The sequence below is a fragment of the Aspergillus bombycis genome (genome assembly GCF_001792695.1).
Source record: "Aspergillus bombycis strain NRRL26010 chromosome Unknown contig00009, whole genome shotgun sequence".
In the NCBI taxonomy this organism is placed as follows: domain Eukaryota; kingdom Fungi; phylum Ascomycota; class Eurotiomycetes; order Eurotiales; family Aspergillaceae; genus Aspergillus; species Aspergillus bombycis.
In genome coordinates, this window is record NW_019170011.1 from 59,269 (window position 1) to 80,325 (window position 21,057).

The following is a 21,057-nucleotide window of genomic DNA, read 5'->3' on the forward strand; positions in this document are numbered from 1 at the left end:
ACCCTAATATATATAGAAAACAAACGGCTAACGCAAATAAGAAACAGCTTCATTGCTCCTCCAAGTGCTACATTCACCCCTATTGGCGTCCTTACTGTGGTAGTTCCCCGGACGCCGGAGTCACCACTGATATTCTTCGAGGCCGAGCCAGAATAATAGTGGCCCGCGTTTGTATTATAAAATGCGCGCCGATAAGGTCATGTTTGCCCAGGAATTAGTGACAAGACCGTCTGCATCACCCTGAGCAGAAGTTTGATGGATGCCGCACCACAGGATTTCATTTCGTCCTGCATAAAATAGTGTACGCTTGGAAAGATCATTGAATGAAGACAATGATCTGCATCTGACAATCCTTAATTCCAGACACATTCGGGCAGGTCTGAACTCTCTCCCCGCAAAGGATGCGGTCTGAAGATAGCAGGGGTGCTACCTGACTGAAACATACCGCATGGAAGGCCCATAATGGGTCAGTGACGTGGCCACCGCTAGGCTGGGAAACCATAAGGATAGTTACACAGGGTTACTGGTGCTCTGCAGAGTTGGACACGGCCAGAATAGAAGGCTAGATATCACAACTTGCAAGGATCGCTCCGACGCCAAAAGCTATTGAAGAGACCTCACCAACGCTCAAAGATATTCTAAGCCGCGGGTTCTTCATTTTCGCGCGGTAGGAAGTGTAGAGATCAGACCTTCGTAAATGAGAAGGAATAATAGAGCCGGGACTTAGCAGCATCTGCAAGGGCGAGAAGTCGTGGAATGCAAAGGGTATCGAGCAACACCCATACACAGACAGAAATATATCTTGACGGGAGATGCACGCCTCCAATATCTAGGTTTATTCTGTCAATGGCTAGTACTCGTATGAGGCGTTGGAGGATGAGAATAATATGTAAATCCGTGCAATTAGTGGACGGAAGCTGACGAATGGCTGGTGCCAGGTCGGTTTAGTAAATGACCCTGGGCCGGACAGTTCCATTATTTGGCCGATATCTCTAACATGAGAGATGGGGCAGAGATCAGTTACTTGAAAGTCTCAGTGAAGATTGATTTTCTGGAGATGAGACAGAGAGAAGGCATAACATACCTCCGCCATACATAAGCACATTATATCGAAGATGCCCTCCTGCATGTATAAATGACCAGATGCTCCACAGCCGAGCACAATGGCCTCTCAGCGTAATTAGGGAGACCGGAGGCAGCGAGGAAGTAAAAGGGAGAGTATGACTGGGCAAGTCATACTTGGTCATCTGAGCTATCACCAAGAAAGGATAGATAGATATCCTGCACAAATGGAAATAGTCTCCACGACTGCAGATAGCCCTAGACAGGGTTGGCCCCCTAGATGTATGGGCCTGGTTACGGTAAATTGCGGATGACGCGTTTTACGTGGAAACTTAGTCTTAGGACGGTATGCATCCACATTCCACACGTCGGCATCATCACACAACCACATGGTAGCTACTGGGACCAAGAACAGCAGGCCAGGCTCCCTTCCCTTATTTGAATGAGCCCTGGCTCTGGAGGTCTGAGCGTTCGTATTCCGTATATCTGCGCCAACGGCTTGGATACCGATAAACTCCCGTGTACTCTCTACTAGCCCCAGCTACAACTCTTAGGGACGCTGTGAAATCTCCAATTCGCCCTAGGTATGTCCAGACTACTAGTAGTACGAAAGAGCAGTGCTCCAGCCCATTAGCAACGCGCAAGCTACGAAATGTTCGGGGCTGGGTCACCGTGATCATTATATCGCATATCAGGCCATATCTGCGGAGCCTCATGGCTCTCAACGAACGATGATTTAATCGAACTTATATCCCCACTAGGACGAGAATAGCGATCACTCCTGGATATGCATGCCTGTCACCATGCATAGCCGCATTCAGTCCCCACTTCCATCCACTTATCTTGGGGAGACATTCAACCGTCTCTCTTTCGGCCCACTCCGACAACGAAAGATAGTTCAGTTCATGTCCTTGTGGGCTATGGCAGGTGCGACATTTGTATGAGCCGTTGCCGTCCCATTCAGTGTGTATTATGCTGGTTTCGGGGAAATGGGAAGATCAAAGATTTCAAAGCCGATGACGTGCCTGGCGACGGTGATGCTGCTACCTGGGAGATGTGCTTTCGCATAAACCATCAGGTGCTGCAGCGCTGTGACAGGACTTTTTCGTCCTACAGATCTTGTGACGTTTGACTTGGGCTATTGCTAGGTATTTTACAAGCCCTCGTACTCCTATCACTAGCACTTGCTTGTGATATGTGGAGAAGGGCATTCATACTAACCATCGACATTTATTGCACGACAAATGCTTAAATGAAGTTATTTGCACTAGTGTGGTCATTCCATTCTATTGCTGCTGCACCCTTTCCGTAGCAATCTTGTTCTACCAGGGATCGACATAGTGTAGGCCTAGTTTCCATCCCCCCCCCAAGGGAGATGCAAGGGCTCCTGTAATACATTCTATCCTGCGTCACATCTGTCCTTTTGCCCCTACCAAGCATTCTCACAAGATATTTGTCCCGTCAGACTTTCTTTTAAAAAAATATGATCGAACTCAGCCCAACCGACTCTTTTTCAAGGTCTTCTTTATTTTGCTATCTCTCCTCGGCTGTAGTGATACTAGTCTCCACTACCTTCTTGACTAGCCACGATGGCTAATATCACTCCTGGCGTTCAGCCCAAGCCAGGAATAAGAGATGGCAGCTTGAGCGTCTGGCAGCCAATCGACAAGGGCAGCATGTCCAAAGATACTTTGGTGAACGATTATGTCCAACTAGAAGATCTAGGAAAAGCACAACCCAGCTCACACCAAATTCAACTTTCAGGCGAAGATGGCGAGGAGTCGTCGACAGAATACCCATCAGCTTGGAAATTGGGTATGATCATGGTTAGCTTAAGTCTCGCAGTCTTCTGTTTAGCACTGGTGAGACACTTACACATCATTTAGACCTCTGCGTGTGACACAGCTGGGCTAACTTTTTGGGATATTATAGGACACGACCATCATGGCCACAGCCATCCCCAAGATCGCGAATCAGTTCAACTCCCTGAACGACGTCGGGTGGTACGGCAGTGCCTATCTCCTCACCACAAGTGCTTTGACTCTCAGTTTTGGAAAGCTGTACAGCTTCTATTCCATCAAGTGGGTTTATCTGCAGGCACTTGCTGTGTTTGAGATTGGCTCCCTGATCTGTGGTGCCACTCCAAACTCACTGGGATTGATCATCGGACGCGCTATTGCCGGCTGCGGAACAGCGGGCATCTTCTCTGGATCGTTGCTTATAATCGCCCGGTCTGCGCCACTGGAGCGAAGGCCGCTTTTGACGGGCATCCTTGGGGGCTTGTTTGGCGTTGCCAGCGTCATCGGGCCACTACTTGGTGGTGCATTCACAGACAATCTTACCTGGCGATGGTGCTTCTATATTAATTTACCCCTTGGCGCCGTCACAGGAATCTTCCTCCTGCTATCCTTTGATGATCCTACGGCGACAACCAGGCGAGCGACATTCAGGGATCAAATATCGCAACTTGACCCGGTAGGGTTCGCTCTCTTCTTACCAGCTATCGTCTGCCTCTTGTTGGCACTTCAGTGGGGGGGCACTACATACCGCTGGCATGACGGCCGCATCATCACCTTGTTCACAGTCTTTGGGCTTCTACTCTTGGCCTTTTCCGCGGTCCAGTGGTGGAGACAGGAGAAAGCCACCGTACCTCCACGCTTGATTAAGAACCGGAATGTTTGGGGCGCTGCGTTGTTCTCTTTCTGTATCAATGGATCCTTGATCATCTTTACCTACTATGTGAGTCCATACCAGTGCCTTCTCAAGCAGCCGTTATTAAGACCCATGGTTACCAGCTCCCGATGTGGTTCCAAAGCATTAAAGACGTGTCGGCAACACAGTCCGGCATCATGAACATTCCCATGGTGCTTGCACTGGTTATCTTCTCCATTATCTCTGGTGGATTGGTCGGTGCGCTTGGGTACTACACACCGTTCATGCTTATCACACCTGCCATCGCGGCCATTGGGGCTGGACTGCTCTCCACACTTCAAGCGAACTCCAGCGCTGGGATCTGGATAGGATACCAGGTCGTGTACGGCGCTGGTGTGGGCTGCGGACTTCAACAGCCCATGGTAGCGGTCCAGGGCGCGCTTCCACCCGCCGATCTCCCTCTTGCGACCGTGATTGTGGTGTTCATGCAGACCATTGGCGGTTCCATCTTCATGTCCGTGGGTCAAAATGTATTCCAGAACCAGCTTTTGCGAAATTTGGCCACCCAGGCTCCCGGTGTTGACGCGGCCCAAGTGCTCCGGGCAGGCGCAACCATGTTACGGGACACCGTCCCAAGTGAGATGCTGCCTGGCGCGTTGCGCGCATATAATTCAGCCATCACCGAGGCCTTTTACGTGGCGGTAGCCATGGCCGTCCTTGCGCTCCCTGGAGCGTTGGCCGTGCAGTGGATCTCTGTTAAGGGCCGACGGCTCTAAATGGGGGCATCAATGAATTTATATATGAATTAAAATGCTATGAACATATTGAATCTTCACTAGCACAGTATTTAGTCGTGTCAATCCTTTGTTAATAAATAACCTTCTAGGCCGTAGAAATCTAATCTTCCCCGGGCGCTTTCCAATGACTCTATGTGTATGACTACTGAGCCGGACTGGTTTCGGGATACTTGGTTGATAACAATACAAGGTCGGATGAGGTTTCTCGGAATTGATTGTTGGTTTGCTTCTTTAGGGAGGTAAGACAACTCTTCACTGAGACTTTTTGGAAGACAATCGACCTCTCTCCCCTTTGCCAGTTGCTTCCTCTGGTTACCATGTATAGATATCCCTTATCTTCCCATAAGCCTTTCTTTTATTAATTACCCTGGTCGCTATAGTCGCAATCGGCCATTTGACGTTAACTGTAGGGCCTAATAGATGATATATATATTATCTATTGGTGGTGTTTGCTGGCAGAGGGAGCTCTGGCCCCGAACTCTGAATATAAAAAGGGATACGAGCCCGCTGGAGGATATGGAATATGGGTCGTATTGGAGAAGCAGAGTTGATAGGGTGCTACAGTAAGCTGGACTGGCAAGGCTCTAGCGGATCCGCACCTATGTACCGCATAAAGATGTTACTTGTTACAAGAACAGAACTTTATAAATAGAACTACACATTGTAGATGGAAATGTGTCTGTATTTCGCAGACCATTGAGCATGTATGCTTGGTAAGGTTCATCCCATCCGACTATCGCCTGCGGTGGCTCCAGCTCAAACCGCTTCTTTCACTCAGGATGGTTTCCGACAAGGCGTGCCAGCTTGACCAAGAGCGGATTCGTCCCTGGTGGGATGATCAGGAGGAGAGGCGCCGGTAGACAGCAGAGCAGAATGAAGGCTAGGAGAGAGTTTGCCCAGCCGTAGCCGAGCCGGCCGTACATGTAGGGAGCGGCAACTGGCAGGAACGTTCCCAGGACGTAGCGCAGCGGCAGGACGGCCGCGATGGCCGAGGCGGACTTGTCGCCGAAGACGTCAACCAGGTAGTTCATGACGGGGATGGTCGCCGTGGAGAGGCAGAATCCAGCCAGTGCGGTGGCGACGGCCGGTGCCATCCAGTGGACATGGGTCTGCAGCGTCCAGCCGTACATAAATAGCGCGGTGGGTAGAATCACCATGCCTGGGAGCGCCGGCATGAGTCGTCTCTCAGACCGCACCGCCACCGCAGCCGTCGATTGCGATCTTAAGTTGTTCTCCAGTAGGTTCGCCTTACTGGTGACCAAGCGGTCGAGCGTGAAGCGGCAGAAGAGTGTTCCAATGAACATGCCCGTGGCTGGAAGGGGTGTATTATGTTAGCACTTGGACAATAAGGATTGTTGGGATAAGTAGGGGGGGCGGGACTAACTTTGCGCGAGATAGATCAGACCGGAATCAGCCTCGGAAAAGGAATAGTTCTGTTGGAACACCGTGGCCATCGTTGCGACGAGCAGGAAGAGGTAGGCGTAGATAATGGACAGGTACAGCGCTATAATGGTCGCGGGCCGAGACCGAAACAGGATGACGAACGGTTGTAAGAGGAAGCGTAAGACTTTCACTGGCAGCATATGCAGGGGAGGCCTGGACTTGGTCTCCTCTGAAACAGCGGCACCGCTCTTTCGTTCCCGTTGACGCTGGATGTAGGGCAAGTACGTCTCCCGAAAAACCAGGATCATGGCCAACTCTACAACACCAGTGAGGATAGCAGTCAACCAGAAGGTCCAGCGCCAACTGAGGCGCTGCGTGAGGTAGCCGCCGATGATGGGACCGATTGCAGTGCCCACGAGGGGCATCAGGCTCATGACTGACATGGCAGAGCCACGGGCCTCGAAGGCGAATATGTCGCCCACGACACTGTTGTTCAAGAAGGCCGTTGTGGCGGCGCCGGTGAGGAAGCGAAAGGCGATGATCATGCCAATGCTGTTGCTGAAGCCGGTGATGGCGGTGAAGATGATGAAGAAAACATTGTAGAAGTGGTAGACGCGCAGCCGTCCCACTCGTTCCGAAAGTGGGCCAATATATAGAGGCGCAATGGCTTCGCCTAGATTCCACACAGTGATGTAGAAGACGGCCAGGAAGTCGCTATGGGAGTCAAACTCCTGGGAAATCTGAAGACTGGCGGGGGCGCAAATCACGGTCGAGAGGTTACTGGTCAACAATCAGTCTCCAAAGAGAAGGATGTAGGGCATGCTGATCCCTCACACAATAAATGCCAAGGCTGACAGTGTAATGACGGTGAGCCATTTTCGAGTCCGACTCCAGTTGAGCGGCAGTGACTCGTCATCGTCACTGGATGCAGGAAGAATAGATGTACCTGGGACGTCTCGCGGAGAGTCCGCGTGCCTGTCATTCCCATTGTCCCCCATGGTAGTTTCGCCGGACTATAATCCCTTTCGTCGCGAGATTACCTCGGATATTATACACCTGCATCAGGTTGATTGGGGCCGAGTATGTGAACCGAGGCGATAGAAGGCTGTGTGCTATGAGCAGGAAGGAGCCCTTGGTCCTAGAGAATGGACGCGTCAGGCATGGATAACGACATTAGTCGTGGTGATGCCGTATTAGTGATCTTGTTTGCCCCTTGCAGTCTATATATACCCCTGGCATTCCAAAATAGTGGAGCGGTTTAGCCGATGGTGAAGTTGAGGTTGCATCGCAGCCTTCGTAAATACGACGTGAGGATGGATATGGGTAGCCTGATATGATATTCCAACGGATCTCAGATCTGCCCTGTTTGATATACTAACCTTGGCAGGTACGGTTGGCGCGAATAGAGAGGCTTTTTCTCATTCTTCGAGGCGTCGAGAGGCTCATTCGGCACGAGAATACCTTAGATTCCGGGACGATCATACCCTAATCTAGCTTACTGCGGCTGGTGGACTCACAACCCAATTCTAGAAATACGACAATGTGGTTTGCCTGGTCTTAGCGAACAATGGTGATTTGGTAGTCGAGCGAGCGGATTGTAAGCAAAGTGGACTTTCTAATTTCGGCCGTCAAGGCCGTGAGGTGCTCCTAATGCATATATATATATATATATATATAATGAATGGTGGAGTATATGGAGGGGAGAAGCATTCTTCTTACCCTCGAGATCTCATTCTCAATGATATTCCAATACGCCTAACAAAGATCAACTTACTTACCTACTCGACTTAACGTTCGGACCCTTTTCTTTTTCCAATCTCACCTTCACCTTTCATTTCATTATATTCGCGTGTGGCCATGCGAAACACAAACCCTAGGAGTGTGATGGACAGCACACCGCAGCCTTTATTGCAACCAACACCGGTTGACTCTTGCGACGAAGCCTTGAAGGAAAGGAAGACGGAAAATTACGGTCCTCATGTATCAGATCAGGCATTTGACCTTCGCTTCATCGCGGACGGGCACGTGGAAGCCCAGGGTCCCACGTATAACAGAAATTCGCAAAATAGACATGCCACGGACATGCAGACGGACAACCACCTAGTAGTAAATCATGACATAAAACCAGGCCATTCAATCAACTGCCATATTGATCAACTAAGTGACCATGCTCGGAGGGATGACGCCGTCCTGGACTTCCAAATCCCTTTACCGACAGGTAATCCCAGGTCGACAGCACCCACACTATGCGCTTCAGCTCTAGCCATTGTGCTGGCATCGCACACCGACTCGACAGAGCTATCCTTCATCATGGTACCGGATATGGAGCAGCCTTTACAGTCCTCATGGCAGGAGTTTAGCGCCGAGGGCTTGACCCCAAATGACTCGTTCCGCATCGATGTAGCCTGGGATTCAGATCTGCAAGACTTCTTGCAGAGCGTGCAGGACCAACTCCCTCATGCAAGTATCTCGCGCATGCAACATATCAGCATGGCCCTGCCGCGGTCTCTCAGGGCACGAACGCTCGACCTGCAGACCAAGGATGGGTCGACAGGCTTGCATCATCGGGCATTGCTGGTCGACTGCACGCTCCACGCTGATGAGCTCCAGCTGAGCTTCCTGATCGATTCTGCAGCAGTCGACCCTCAATTGATCTACCACGTTTGCTGGCAGTATGAAAACATCCTTCGACGGCTTCTCTCAGCTGGGTCTGACAGGGGTCAACGCCTCTCAGAGTTTCGGGTCGTCAACATGCACGATCTGCGGGAGATTTGGCGCTGGAACGCGGCAGTTCCGGAGAGGGTGGATGGGCTTATCCATGACATTTTTGCTGGCGTCGTGCGGGCTCAGCCAGAGTCGCCTGCCATCTGCGCTCATGACGGCGAGCTCACGTACGGTGAGCTGGACCGCCTCTCGACCCATCTGGCACATTTCCTCATGAAGTATGATGTGAAAGACACTATCGTGCCTTTACATCTCGAGAAGTCCATGTGGACGCCTGTGGCCCAAATGGGAGTGATGAAGGCAGGTGCAGCCTCCGTCGTGCTCGACGTCTCTCAGCCCATAGAACGGCTTCGGACCATCGTCCACCAGGTTAATCCACGGCTGATCTTGACATCTGCCGAGAATGAGACCGTCACCCGTCACCTATCGACCAAGCACGTTATGGTCGTTGGAAAGGCCGCATTCACCCAGCTTCCTCAGGCCGAAGCTGAGTTCGAACTCCCCACGGTGGCGCCGTCCGCCCGGCTATATATCGTCTTCACGTCGGGGAGCACAGGAGTGCCCAAGGGGGCTATCATCACACACTCCAACTTTGCCAGCGCCATCCGGCACCAGCAGAAATGCCTTCAATTCCGAGCCGGACAGAGGGTGTTCGATTTTGCGTCGTATGCATTTGACGTGGCTTGGTCCAACTTCCTCCACACCATCACCGCTGGTGGCTGTCTGTGCATCCCATCTGACCAGGAGCGGAAGCAAGACATCCCGGCCGCCCTGTGGAAGTATGGGGCTGAGTATGCCCATTTGACCCCGTCGGTGACCTGGTTTGCTGCCGAGGATCTGCCCGATAGCATCCAGTGCCTGCAATTCAGTGGCGAGGAGCTGAAGGCGTCACTAGTTCAAACCTTTCATAAGAGAGCAGCCATAATTAATACATACGGGCCAGCTGAGTGCTCGGTGACTAGTACGATTCAGGCGGTTGATACGTCCATGGTGGACCGGAACCCTCCCATCGGCCACGGCCTCGGCAGTTGCACCTGGGTGGTCAGTCTGGATGGAACCCAGCTGGTGCCCATTGGCACCGTCGGAGAGCTGTGGATCGAAGGCCCTATTGTGGGAGGGGGCTATCTGAACGATCCGAAGAAGACGGAGGCGGCATTCATCGAGGACCCAGGTTGGTTACTCCGTCGTGGCTTCACTACAACCCAGGCGGGTCGACGAGGTCGCCTCTACCGCACAGGGGACCTCGTGCGCTATAACCGCCATGATGGGTCTCTGTCGTTTGTCGGCCGCAAAGACTCTCAGGTCAAGATCCGTGGGCAGCGGGTGGAGCTGGCGGACGTGGAGCATCATCTGCGCAACTGCCTGCCATTCGAGCTCCAGAAGAAGCTGCAGGTCATCGCCGAGGTCATTGTCCCGCAAGGAAGCACAAATCCCGCACTCGTGGCCTTGGTGAGCTCCCTTGATGACACCATTCACTCGGACGTGGCAACCCTCGTGCGCAAGGCTGCTGGGGTCTGGGACGAAAAGCTCGCAGAGTCAGTACCTACGTACATGATCCCCTCGGCCTACATTCCCATCGAGCGTTTTCCTATGACAGCCACCGGGAAGACGGACCGCCGACGTCTCAGAGAAGCGGCCTCGAAGATGTTCTGGGAGCACGCTATAGAGAATGGGGGCACAGAGCGGATACAGCCCACGTCGAAAGAGGAACAGGACATGCTCGAAGTCTGGAGCGAGGTGCTTAATATCCCCCCCAACAAGATCTCCACCGACGCAGCCTTCACACGCCTGGGGGGAGACTCTATCACCGCCATGCAGGTCGTGTCTCGATGCCGAGAGAGGAAACTCCACGTCACGGTCGCAGATGTACTCAAGCTGCGCACCATTCAAGCCCTGGCTGCTCAAAGGACAGCCAGAAGTCCCACCACTGCCATCGTGGCCAGCGAGGATGATGCCGAAGGTCGGCCCTGGCCGCTCTCTCCCATGCAACAGCTGTTCTTCGACGCACACCCCGCCGGTCTGAACCACTACACCCAGAGCTTTCTGCTCCGCATCACCCGCCCCGTGAACTTCCATGCATTGCGAGAGGCGTTGACAATCATCGTGCAGCGCCACGGCATGCTTCGAGTCCGCTTCCAGCGATGTAGGGACACTCAGGCATGGGAACAAGTGGTGGTTCGGGCGGAGGATAATGCATTTGTCGTCGTAGAACACCCAGCCAGTCCGGCTAGCGGCCTCGAGTCAGTCGTGCAGACTCGACAGGCGAGCCTTGATCTCCAGCAGGGGCCCGTCTTTGCGGCCGATCTATTTTGCGGAAACGGAGAGGAGGACGCGAGCCTACTGCTCAGCGCGCACCACGTCGTCATTGACCTCGTCTCATGGCGCGTTATCTGGCACGAATTGGAAACGTGTCTGAGCCGAGGGCCGGCCAAGCTCCCACCGCCGCCTCTCTCCTTTCAGACTTGGTGCCGGCTGCAGCGTACCGAAGGCCAGATGCTCGACCCGACTGCGGTGCTACCATACCCAGTGGAGGCGGCTCAGATGGCCTACTGGGCTCTGGACCCCGGAGATAATCGATTCGCGGAAAGCGACCTCTACGAACATACTATCGATGCGGAAACAACGGCCTTACTGCTGGGCCACAGCAATCGCAGCCTGCGGACTGAGACCCTCGACATACTTGTCGGCGCCCTAGTGCACTCCTTCCGCCAGGCCTTTCCGGACCGCACCGCGCCAGTCGTCTTCCTGGAGGGACATGGCCGAGAGCCGCTGATGGGCACCGACGTGGACCTTGCCGAGACGGTGGGCTGGTTCACCACCCTTCACCCCGTCCCTGTTTCCGGATCAAGATCCGACTCCCTTGTTGACAGTATCCGCCAGGCCAAGGATACGCGTGCACGGGCTCCCGGAAAAGGCCGGCCGTATATCGCCTGTCGCTATCATAGCGCCGCCGGACGCCAGGCCTTCGCCCATCACCAGCCCGTAGAGCTGCTGCTCAACTACCGGGGCGTCTTCCAGCAGCTCGAAAGTGCCGGGACTCTGTTGCAGCGAGAAGACCGGCCGGATCGAATGGTGGCCATAAGGGAGTTTGGAGATGACTACCAGCGCATGGCCCTCGTGGAAATCAATATTGTTGTCGAGGCTGGCCGCGCACGCATCTCGACGACTACACACCGGCGCATGAGGCACCGGGGCCGACTGCACCGTTGGATCCAACATCTCTTCCCCGATGCGCTTCAGGTCGCATCCCAAGACCTCTTGGCTAACTCGCCATCTCCCACTCTCTCCGACTTTCCCCTCTTGTCTATCTCATATGCGGGTCTCGAGGCGCTGCTCACTGGTCAGCTGGCGGGACGGGGGATTACAATAGAGGCGGTTCGGGACATTTACCCGTGCACGCCAGTCCAGCAAGGAATCCTCCTCAGTGAGAAGAAGGGGGCAGCTTCGTATCGGAATAGCTGGGTGTGGCGTTGCTCGTCAGGGCTGGGGCCTTCGCCTACTGTCTCTCTGGAGCGTCTCATAGTGGCCTGGAAGACAGCAGTCCGCAAACACAGTATCTTCGCCACTGTCTTTGCGTCTCATCCGGACACTGGGAGGGATATTCAGGTCCTCTTGGAAGGTATCGAGCCCCGTGTAGTCAGTGCAACACCTGCCGTCACAAGCCGATCAGCCACGCAATATCTCTTGGACATGGAATCCCCCCCAATGATGACCTCGTCGCCCGAGTACAGAGTGACCGTCTGCCAAGCCCCGACGGGGAGGTCGCCTGTAGACTTGACATGAGCCACGCTTTGATCGATGCTGCCTCCATCCCAGTCCTGATGCGAGATCTGGCCACTGTGTACGCCGGGGGGCGCTGGGGGAACCGTCCTGATCCTCCAGCCTTCAGCAACGTGGTGAGCCACGTCGAAGGCAGTCTGTCATCCTCCAAGCGACTCACTTACTGGCAGGCTCATTTGGAAGGCGCGCAGCAGTGCGAGCTTCTCGGTGACCTGCTCCCCGTGCACGCCCATCGCGCGAACAGCTGTGAGCTATACGGCCTCATTCCTCTCCCCCAAGCCACCACAGCGGCCATCTCCTCGTACTGCCGCAAGCATGACGTTACCCGGGCCGTGTTCCTCGAGGTCGCCTGGGCATTAGTTCTTGCGCAGTTCACGGGCATGAAGGAGGTGTGCTTCGGGTATGTCTGCTCCGGGCGCGACACGCCCGTGGAGGGCGTCGAGGCCATAGTGGGCCCCTTGATCAGCATGCTCGTCGCGCGCATCGACCTCAGTGTGCCGCAATTGACGGATGTTCTGCACGCAGTGGGTGAACAGTCGATCGAGCACCTTAATCACCAGCATACCTCCCTCGCCGAGATCCAGCACGCCATGGGCAGACGCGGAGCACTATTCAACACCGCCATTACTGTGCGAGAGGCCCATCGGTACGGCAGTGATAATGGGCTGCAACTCGAGGAGATTCGAGAGGAGGACCCCCACGAGGTAAGTAAGCACGCATGGTGTTCTATTGGCATTGGCTAGGTCATCCTGCCTTGCTACTGACGAGGTTTGACGGGAGTATTTGAGGTGCGGTGGCTGATATATCTATGTATGCAGTTTGATCTCCTGTTGAGTGCCACCTTGGACGGAGTCAAGACTGATATTAGTATTCAATACCGGGGAGACTACATGAGCGTGGGACTTGCCAGCATGATTGCGGAAGCGCTGGAGTCAGCCATCGTGTACCTTGTTGGGTGCCCGAATGCTGATGGCAGCAAGCGGTCGGTCTACGACTCGTATTTCGAGCACATCAGTGGTGACATCGATGAACGCTCAGCTATCTCGCACTGGAACAGTCGGTTCGCAGGCCTGGATGGTGTCACATTCCCTCCTCTTCCCTCGCCGTCTTACCAGCCCAGAGTGGGCGCAGCGGTCCAGCATATGGTCCACGACATCACTTGGCCAGGGTCATATATGGCTGTTTCTCTGGTCCGAGCCGCGTGGGCGAGCGTGCAGGCAGCCCACACCAATTCCGACGATATCTGCTTCGGGACACTATCTTGCGAGGGGCCGCCGACTTCCCCAGATATGGCGACGGCGCCCCCCATGCGAGTCATGCTCGGTCGGGACGAAAAGGTCGTCGACCTGCTCGAGCGCCTCCATACAGAGAGTACGCACAACGTGGATTTGAACGTTCTGCGTATCCAGCGGCTGGGCGAAGGCGCAGCTCGTGCCTGTCGCTTCCAAACCCTTCTCGCCATCATCACCCCCGGGCGAGAAATGGTGCATGACGACAAGCCCGTTGGGGAGAGCGAACAGAATCTTCTCCCCTCGCGTCCACTGGCACTAACGATCCAGTGCATCCTAGGACAATCGGACGTTCAACTCCGCGCAAACTTCGACCCCAAAGTGCTCCACCATCACCTCGCCGCCAAGATGCTGCGGCAATTTGAATGCGCACTCCGATGGCTCAGCACACCAGCCCACGTCGGGTGTGAAATTCGAGACGTGGAGACAGCAAGCGAACAGGATCTTCGCATGATCTGGGCTTGGAATCGAGTCGTACCTAAGTGCAGGAATCTCTTGGTTCACGACCTGTTTGCTCGTGTCGTCCAGAGGCAGCCTGACGCTCCGGCGATATCGGCGTGGGATGGGGAGCTTACGTACCAGGCGCTGGACGACCTGTCCACTCGACTGGCTCTCCATCTCATTGCGCTGGGGGTGAGACCGGGCAGGACCATCCCCATCTACATGGAAAAGTCCATGTGGGTGCCTGTTGCACAGCTAGCGGTGATGAAAGCCGGCGGCGCGTCCGTCCTCCTCGACTCGACGCAGCCCTTTGAACGCGCCAGGTCAATCGCCAGCCAGGTGCAGTCCAATGTGGTCATCTCCTCGCCTGCAAACCGGCTATCAGTGTCATCCCTTAACTCCCCAAATTTGCTCATCTTGGACTGGAGTCTCGTGATAGCCCTCCCGTACATGGGCTCAGGCGTGTCCTTGCCCCGAACAGCAGCCCCCTCGGATCTGCTATATGTAGTCTTCACGTCAGGCAGTACCGGTGTGCCGAAGGGCGCCATGATCACCCACGAGAGCTTTGCCTCCGCAGCCCACTACCAACAACGTGCGCTAGGGTACGCCCCTGGCGTCCGGGTGTATGACTTTGTGTCGTATGCCTTCGACGTCACATGGTCCAACATGCTACACTCGCTCACGTCTGGGGCTTGTCTGTGCATTCCGTCGGACGAGCAACGGAAAAACAACCTCCTCGGCTCGCTGCAGGCTAGCCACGCTACGCTGGTCGACCTCACCCCGTCAATCTTGCGCCTGCTCCAGCCGCAACAGCTGCCCCAACTGCGCCGGGTCATCCTGAGTGGTGAATCATTCAGCCAGGCGTCTCTCGGCGACTGGGCGAGCCACTCCGGGCTCCTGAACACCTATGGGCCCGCCGAATGCTCCGTCAAAGCAACCATGGCGTCTGTTCGCGGGTCGTCGTGTGAGAACAATATCGGATGTGGCGAGGGCCTTATTACGTGGGTAGTGGACGCCAACAATCCGGACAAGCTGGCACCGCTGGGGGCAGTGGGAGAGCTCTGGCTAGAGGGGCCCCTAGTCGGACAGGGCTATCTCGGTGATGTGGAGAAGACAGCCGCAGCCTTTGTGAAAGACCCCCCGTGGCTGCTGCGTGGGGGACCTGGCTGCGCCGGTCGTCGAGGCCGTCTCTACCGCACGGGGGATATGGTGCGATATGAATGCAATGGGGACAGTGGCACACTGACCTTCATAGGCCGAAAGGATTCGCAGATCAAGATCCGTGGCCAGCGGGTGGAGCTCGGCGAGATCGAGCACCACGTACAGAACAGCCTTGTCAAAGAGGGGAGCACCCAGGCGCAGGTGCTGGCAGATGTAGTGCAGCCGCGCGACAGCGCGCACCCTATGCTGGTTGCGTTTGTCTGCATCACTGAAGGAGACAAGTCCACCACACTGAAACTCACAGCCGGGCTCGACGACAAGTTGACAGACAAGTTGCCGGCGTACATGATCCCCACAGCATATATCCCCGTCGACCACATGCCAGTTGGCCCGACAGGCAAAACCGACCGCCGGCGGCTCCGGGAGATGGGGGCTACGCTGACCCTCGAGCAGCTCTCTGAACTGCAGCCGCGGAGGAGCAGTGGTCGCATTTCGAACTGCCGGGACACCTCGTCACCGACGGAGGCCCTGTTGCTGGAGACATGGGCTGTCATCTTGGAGGTGAACGCAAACCATCTGTCACCACACGATCACTTCCTCCGTGTCGGAGGCGACTCGATTCTCGCAATGCGGCTCGTCGGCGAAGCACGCGAACGCGGCATGAGTCTGTCGGTGGCAGATATCTTCCGGTGGCCGCGGCTGGAGGACCTCGCGCGGGAGCTGGACAGCCGTTCGAAGGTGCTGCTCCAGCCCACTCATAAGCAGGTGTCCGTGAAATCCTTCTCCTTGCTGGGTGGAGACGTTGTCCCAGCGGAGATTCAGGCGCAGGCGGCGTCCCTGTGTGGGATTGAGACAGCCCAGGTGGAAGACGTATTCCCTTGCACCCCTCTGCAGGCCGGACTACTGGCTGAGACGGTCCGACGGCCAGGAGATAATGTCCTAAGAGAGAAGTGGCGGTTGAAAAAGAGTGTCGACGTTGGCCGCGTGCGCGCCGCATGGCAGAGGGTTGTCCGTGCAAACCCGATTCTGAGGACGAGGATTGTCGATCTCGGTCAGAAAGGTCTCTTCCAGGTCATTGTCCGCGATCGTGAAGGCTGCGAGACGCGACAAGGTGCGTCAGCGCAGGACTTTGGTCTTGGCACGCCGTTGGTCTTGTACGATATATCCGACTCGTGCTTCTCATGGCGGATTCATCACGCTCTGTACGATGGATGGTCGATGCCTCTCATTTTCGACGCTCTGGACAGGAGCTACCGATCGGAGACAATTCCTGCCACCCCTCCTTTCCAAGCGTTCATCAAGTATGTCAAAAACGGCAGCCAAATCCAGGCGGAGGAGTTCTGGCAGGATCAGTTCCGCGATTTTAACGCCCAGAAATTTCCTGTTCTGCCTTCTCCAGCCTATAGGCCAAAATGTGATGGGCGCTTGGAGCTGGACATCGACGACGTGGCTTCGAATGGCGAGTACACAGCATCCACAAGGATTCGACTGGCCTGGGCCATCCTCCTGTCGACCATCACCAACTCCGCAGATGCCTCATTCGGTGCCATCGTGTCCGGCAGACAAGCTAACGTGCCGGGCATTGAGCGCATGACGGGGCCGACCATGGCCACCGTGCCACTGCGAGTAGCGATTGATCGTTCAAAGGCTGTCAGAGACTTGCTGCAGCAAGTGCAATTACAAGCCGCAGAGATGATGCCATTCGAGCAAGTTGGCCTTCAGCAGATCCGGCGTTTCAGCGAGGACTGTAGCCTTGGCTGCCAATTCCAGTCGCTCATGGTCATTCAGTCTAGACTCGAGCATGATGCTAAAGACGCTCTGTTTGAGTCCGCGTCAGTGGCAACGGCCGCAGATGATGTTGACCCTTTCAAACTCTATGCCATCTGCCTGGAGTTCGTCCTCAAACCGAATAGCATCTGTTTGCGCGCCGACTATGACTCTACGGTCGTGTCTCCAACACAGTTCCGCCGGCTTGCCGACAGATTCAAACATATCTTCATACAGCTTTCCTTGCCTCGGGTCCAGGCTCAGCCACTTTCTCTGCTCGATACCAGCAGCCTGGGAGATCTAGAGCAGATCTGGCGCTGGAACGATACTACCCTGGAGAGATGCGGTGAAACAGTTCATAAGATCTTTAGCCAAGTCGCTGCGAAGCAGCCCGACGCTCCCGCAGTTTGCTCATGGGACGGCAACTTCACATACAGTCAAGTGGAGGAGATGTCCACGCGCATTGCCCATGAACTTCTCCGCGCGGGCCTTCCGCAGAGCGGCCAGCGCATCGTTCCCTTGATCTTCGAAAAGTCAAAATGGACATCGGTATGCCAAATCGCAGTCATGAAAGCCAATGCGACCGCCGTTGCGCTCGACGCGACTCTTCCGGACGGCCGCGTGCAGACGGTAATAGATATAGCCAAACCGCAAATCATCCTCGCTTCGGCGGCACAGGAAGCTCGAGCACGAGGTTTGGCCCCGTCGACTACTCGGGTCATCGTCGTCAGTGACGCTCAGGAGCCGGCGTTCATCCTTCCGGAAGATGTGTATCTGCCAGCGGTGGACCCGGATACGTGGCTCTATGTGGTCTTCACGTCCGGCTCAACGGGCATTCCCAAAGGCGCAATCATCAGCCACTCGAATTTTACCAGCGCGCTCATGCACGGCCAAAAGGCACTGAAGTTCGGCCCGCATACGCGTGCATACGACTTCGTGTCGTACGCCTTCGACGTCTCGTGGCTCAATGTGCTGTATACTCTTTGCGCCGGTGGATGTCTCTGCGTCCCATCCCAGTATGAGATCCAAAACGAGCCCAGGGAGGCCATTGCTCGCAGACGGGCGAACACCGCATTCATCACCCCGACAGTTGGCAAATTGCTACATGGAGCCGATCTGCAAGTCATCAACTACGGGGGTGAAAACCTTCCGCGCGACGAGATTCATTACTGGAAAGACCGCACTCAAATCATCCACTCCTATGGCCCGTCCGAATGCACACCCATCTCGATTTCGCACCTTCTCGATCCCGCACGCAGTCGGGTGATCATTGGCAAAGGCCTCGGCGTCCGAACGTGGATCGTAGAACCAGAGCACGGCCACTCACTGGCCGCCATCGGCGACATTGGCGAGCTGTGGCTGGAAGGGCCTCTGGTCGGCCAGGGGTATCTATATGAGCCAGAGAAAACAGCGGCATCATTCGTCGAGGATCCGGAATGGCTGGTTCAGGGCGGCCCCGGCTTTGCCGGTCGGCAGGGACGACTGTATCGGACTGGAGATCTGGTGCGCTACGAAGAAGACGGCAACCTGGAATTTATCGGACGGAAGGATGCCCAGATCAAGATCCGCGGACAGCGCGTGGAGCTGGAAGAGATTGGGCACCATGTATTTGATGCAATTACGGAGACGACCGTATCCCAGGTCGTCGTGGATATCGTTAGGCTCGCGGACTCCGCTGAATGGGCTCTTGTCGCCTTCATCGAGCCGTCGAACAAGGGAATTGTTTCTGGTACGCCGGAGGCGCGTGCATATACCCAGCACCTGGCTGCTTCCACCAAGGCTCGCCTATCGGCCACAATCCCAAGCTACATGATTCCGAATGCCTACCTGCTGGTGGACAGCATCCCAAACACGACGTCCGGGAAGGTCGACCGTGGCAAGCTGCGCAAGGCGGCGTCATCCATGGTCAAGGAGGATCTTCTGCAGGTCAACAGCATTAAGCGACGTGCCCCAGAGACGGCGGCGGAGAGGAAGCTCCATACGCTTGTTGCACAGGTGCTCTCCTGGGATCAAGAGTCATTCGGAATGGACAGCAACTTTATCCAGCTTGGAGGTGACTCGATCAGCGCCATGAGACTGGCCTCGCTCGCGCGTGAGCAGGCGATCTCGATAACCGTCGCGGATATCCTGACGAAGCAGCGCATCGCTGACCTTCTCGAGACGGACCGGGAAACTGCGCTCGAAAATATCACTGAAAAGCCACGCTTCGCCTTGCTAGATGTGGCAGACCCGAGCGCTATTGTCCAAGACCAAGTGATGCCACACGTCCAATCTGGTCACGGCAAGTTGGTGGACGTTCTGCCGGCAACAGACATGCAGTCGACCTATCTCATGGACAACCTCCACGAGCCCCGGCGATCCTGGTTCTACAGCTATATTGACTTCTCCCAGATCCCCGATAAGAACCATCTCGTCCAGAGCTGTGAGCAAGTCGTGGCACATTGCGAAATCTACCGGACAGCGTTTGTTCGCTCCGGGGATTCCTTCTTACAAGCCGTCTTTGATTCCTGGGCGCCCACCATCGACATCGTTGACGATGTTGAGTTTGTTGAAGCCACATTTGAGAAGCTGGTAGAAGAAGAGGTGAAAACACCCGCTCCGCTGGGCGCTCCTTTAATACGGTTCACGCTGCTTTGTGGGCGAAATGGGATAGCAAGGCTCATTTTCAGCAAGTCGCACGCCATCTACGATGCAATCAGCTTCAGCCAAACCCTGCAGATATTGGCTGAAGTCTACAACGGCTCGGCGCGTGAAAGTCGGCCCTTCAGCCACTACGTTCACCACATTCAGTCACATAGGAAAGACAGCTACGTATACTGGCGCAAGACGCTCCAGAATTCTTCAATGACCAGGCTACCATGCACGTTGACAGATTCCACAAAAGATGGCCCTCCTACCGTGCTGGAACGCTCTATCCAGATGCCAACCCCACCCTTCGGCATCACGCAGGCTTCCCTCTTCACGCTAGCCTGCGCCTCCGCGCTCAGCTGCCTCACCGGCAGCAGCGACGTTATCTTCGGCTGCGTAGTCTCCGGTCGAGCTAGTGTTCCGGCCGAGCTCCAGAATGTCGTCGGGCCCTGCCTCAACCGTCTCCCGGTGCGCGTGCAATTCGCCCCAGGTCAGACGAAGATAGAGCGACTGGCGACGCTCCAAAAGCAGCAGGCAGAGGGCCTTGCGCATGAGACGACGGGCCTGACCGACATCGCCAAGTACTGCACCGACTGGCCGGCTGATACCAAGGAATTTGGCTGCTGGATCCAGTACCAGAACGTGGACGAGGCGCCCATGCTCGGTGTACCTGGTGCGGTGGGCAGGCTGGTACACAAAGAGATGTGGCACATTCCCGTTGCAGCGGACTTTTTGGAGATTTTTGCTATCCCGAGCGGTGATGGAACGCTCACCGTGAGGTTAATTGGAGGACTTGGGTATGCGGAGGCTGTAAAAGTGGCGTTGCTGGAGGGGGTTTGTTTCGAGTTGACGGATACGGTCTAAGAGATTATTAGAGCTGGCTGGGTTCGCAATGCTTTCAGGCTTTAGCGTATATCTTTGTTATCTGTTCCGATTCCCTCCGTTCCTAAGACCCTAAGGTGGTCGGAGGGTTCTATCTATAATAGCTGGCTGCCTGCCTAGTAGAGTGTTTTTTTGCCTCTCAGCTTGATTTTTATGCGCAGGTTTATACACGATCAAATAACTTCCTAATAGTTTTAGTATCTTCGCATTCAGCACACTAATAACCAAATCGACGAGTATAGTACGTTGTTACTATATTATATTGTTTGAAAAAGGTAACTTTATACCAACCGTTTGAACAGATCTAGTACCGCGCTCACCGGGTAGTTTATTAAATATCTCTCATACACAAGATAACTGGGGATAAACCTGTTCATTTAGCAACAGAGTCCATTGTATCAGTGATTTATCTTCATGCCGAGACATTGCATAATTCTTAGCATGTATTTCTAAGCGTGGGGTTGTTCTATGAAGTGAGGACGTCGGATTAT

The 21,057-nt window shown here is 54.9% G+C and overlaps 3 protein-coding genes across 3 annotated transcripts; 2 read left to right on the forward strand and 1 right to left on the reverse strand.

Annotated features, from left to right (window-relative positions):
• Window positions 1–2,651: 2,651 nt before the first annotated feature.
• ABOM_003513 (MDR family MFS transporter) lies at window positions 2,652–4,490 on the forward strand (the record flags this gene model as incomplete). The annotated part of the gene is made up of 3 exons (XM_022530643.1): window positions 2,652–2,924; window positions 2,995–3,537; window positions 3,903–4,490. The coding sequence occupies 3 exons, from the start codon at window positions 2,652–2,654 to the stop codon at window positions 4,488–4,490; spliced, it is 1,404 nt and encodes a 467-aa protein (XP_022393117.1).
• A 791-nt stretch (window positions 4,491–5,281) lies between these two features.
• Window positions 5,282–6,892, reverse strand: ABOM_003514 (uncharacterized protein; the record flags this gene model as incomplete). The annotated part of the gene is made up of 3 exons (XM_022530644.1): window positions 5,282–5,823; window positions 5,896–6,674; window positions 6,729–6,892. 3 exons carry the CDS (start codon window positions 6,890–6,892, stop codon window positions 5,282–5,284), a joined length of 1,485 nt encoding a protein of 494 aa, XP_022393118.1.
• A 1,312-nt stretch (window positions 6,893–8,204) lies between these two features.
• On the forward strand, window positions 8,205–20,593 carry ABOM_003515 (uncharacterized protein; the record flags this gene model as incomplete). The annotated part of the gene is made up of 4 exons (XM_022530645.1): window positions 8,205–12,237; window positions 12,345–13,102; window positions 13,217–20,481; window positions 20,560–20,593. 4 exons carry the CDS (start codon window positions 8,205–8,207, stop codon window positions 20,591–20,593), a joined length of 12,090 nt encoding a protein of 4,029 aa, XP_022393119.1.
• Between the last annotated feature and the right edge of the window lie 464 nt (window positions 20,594–21,057).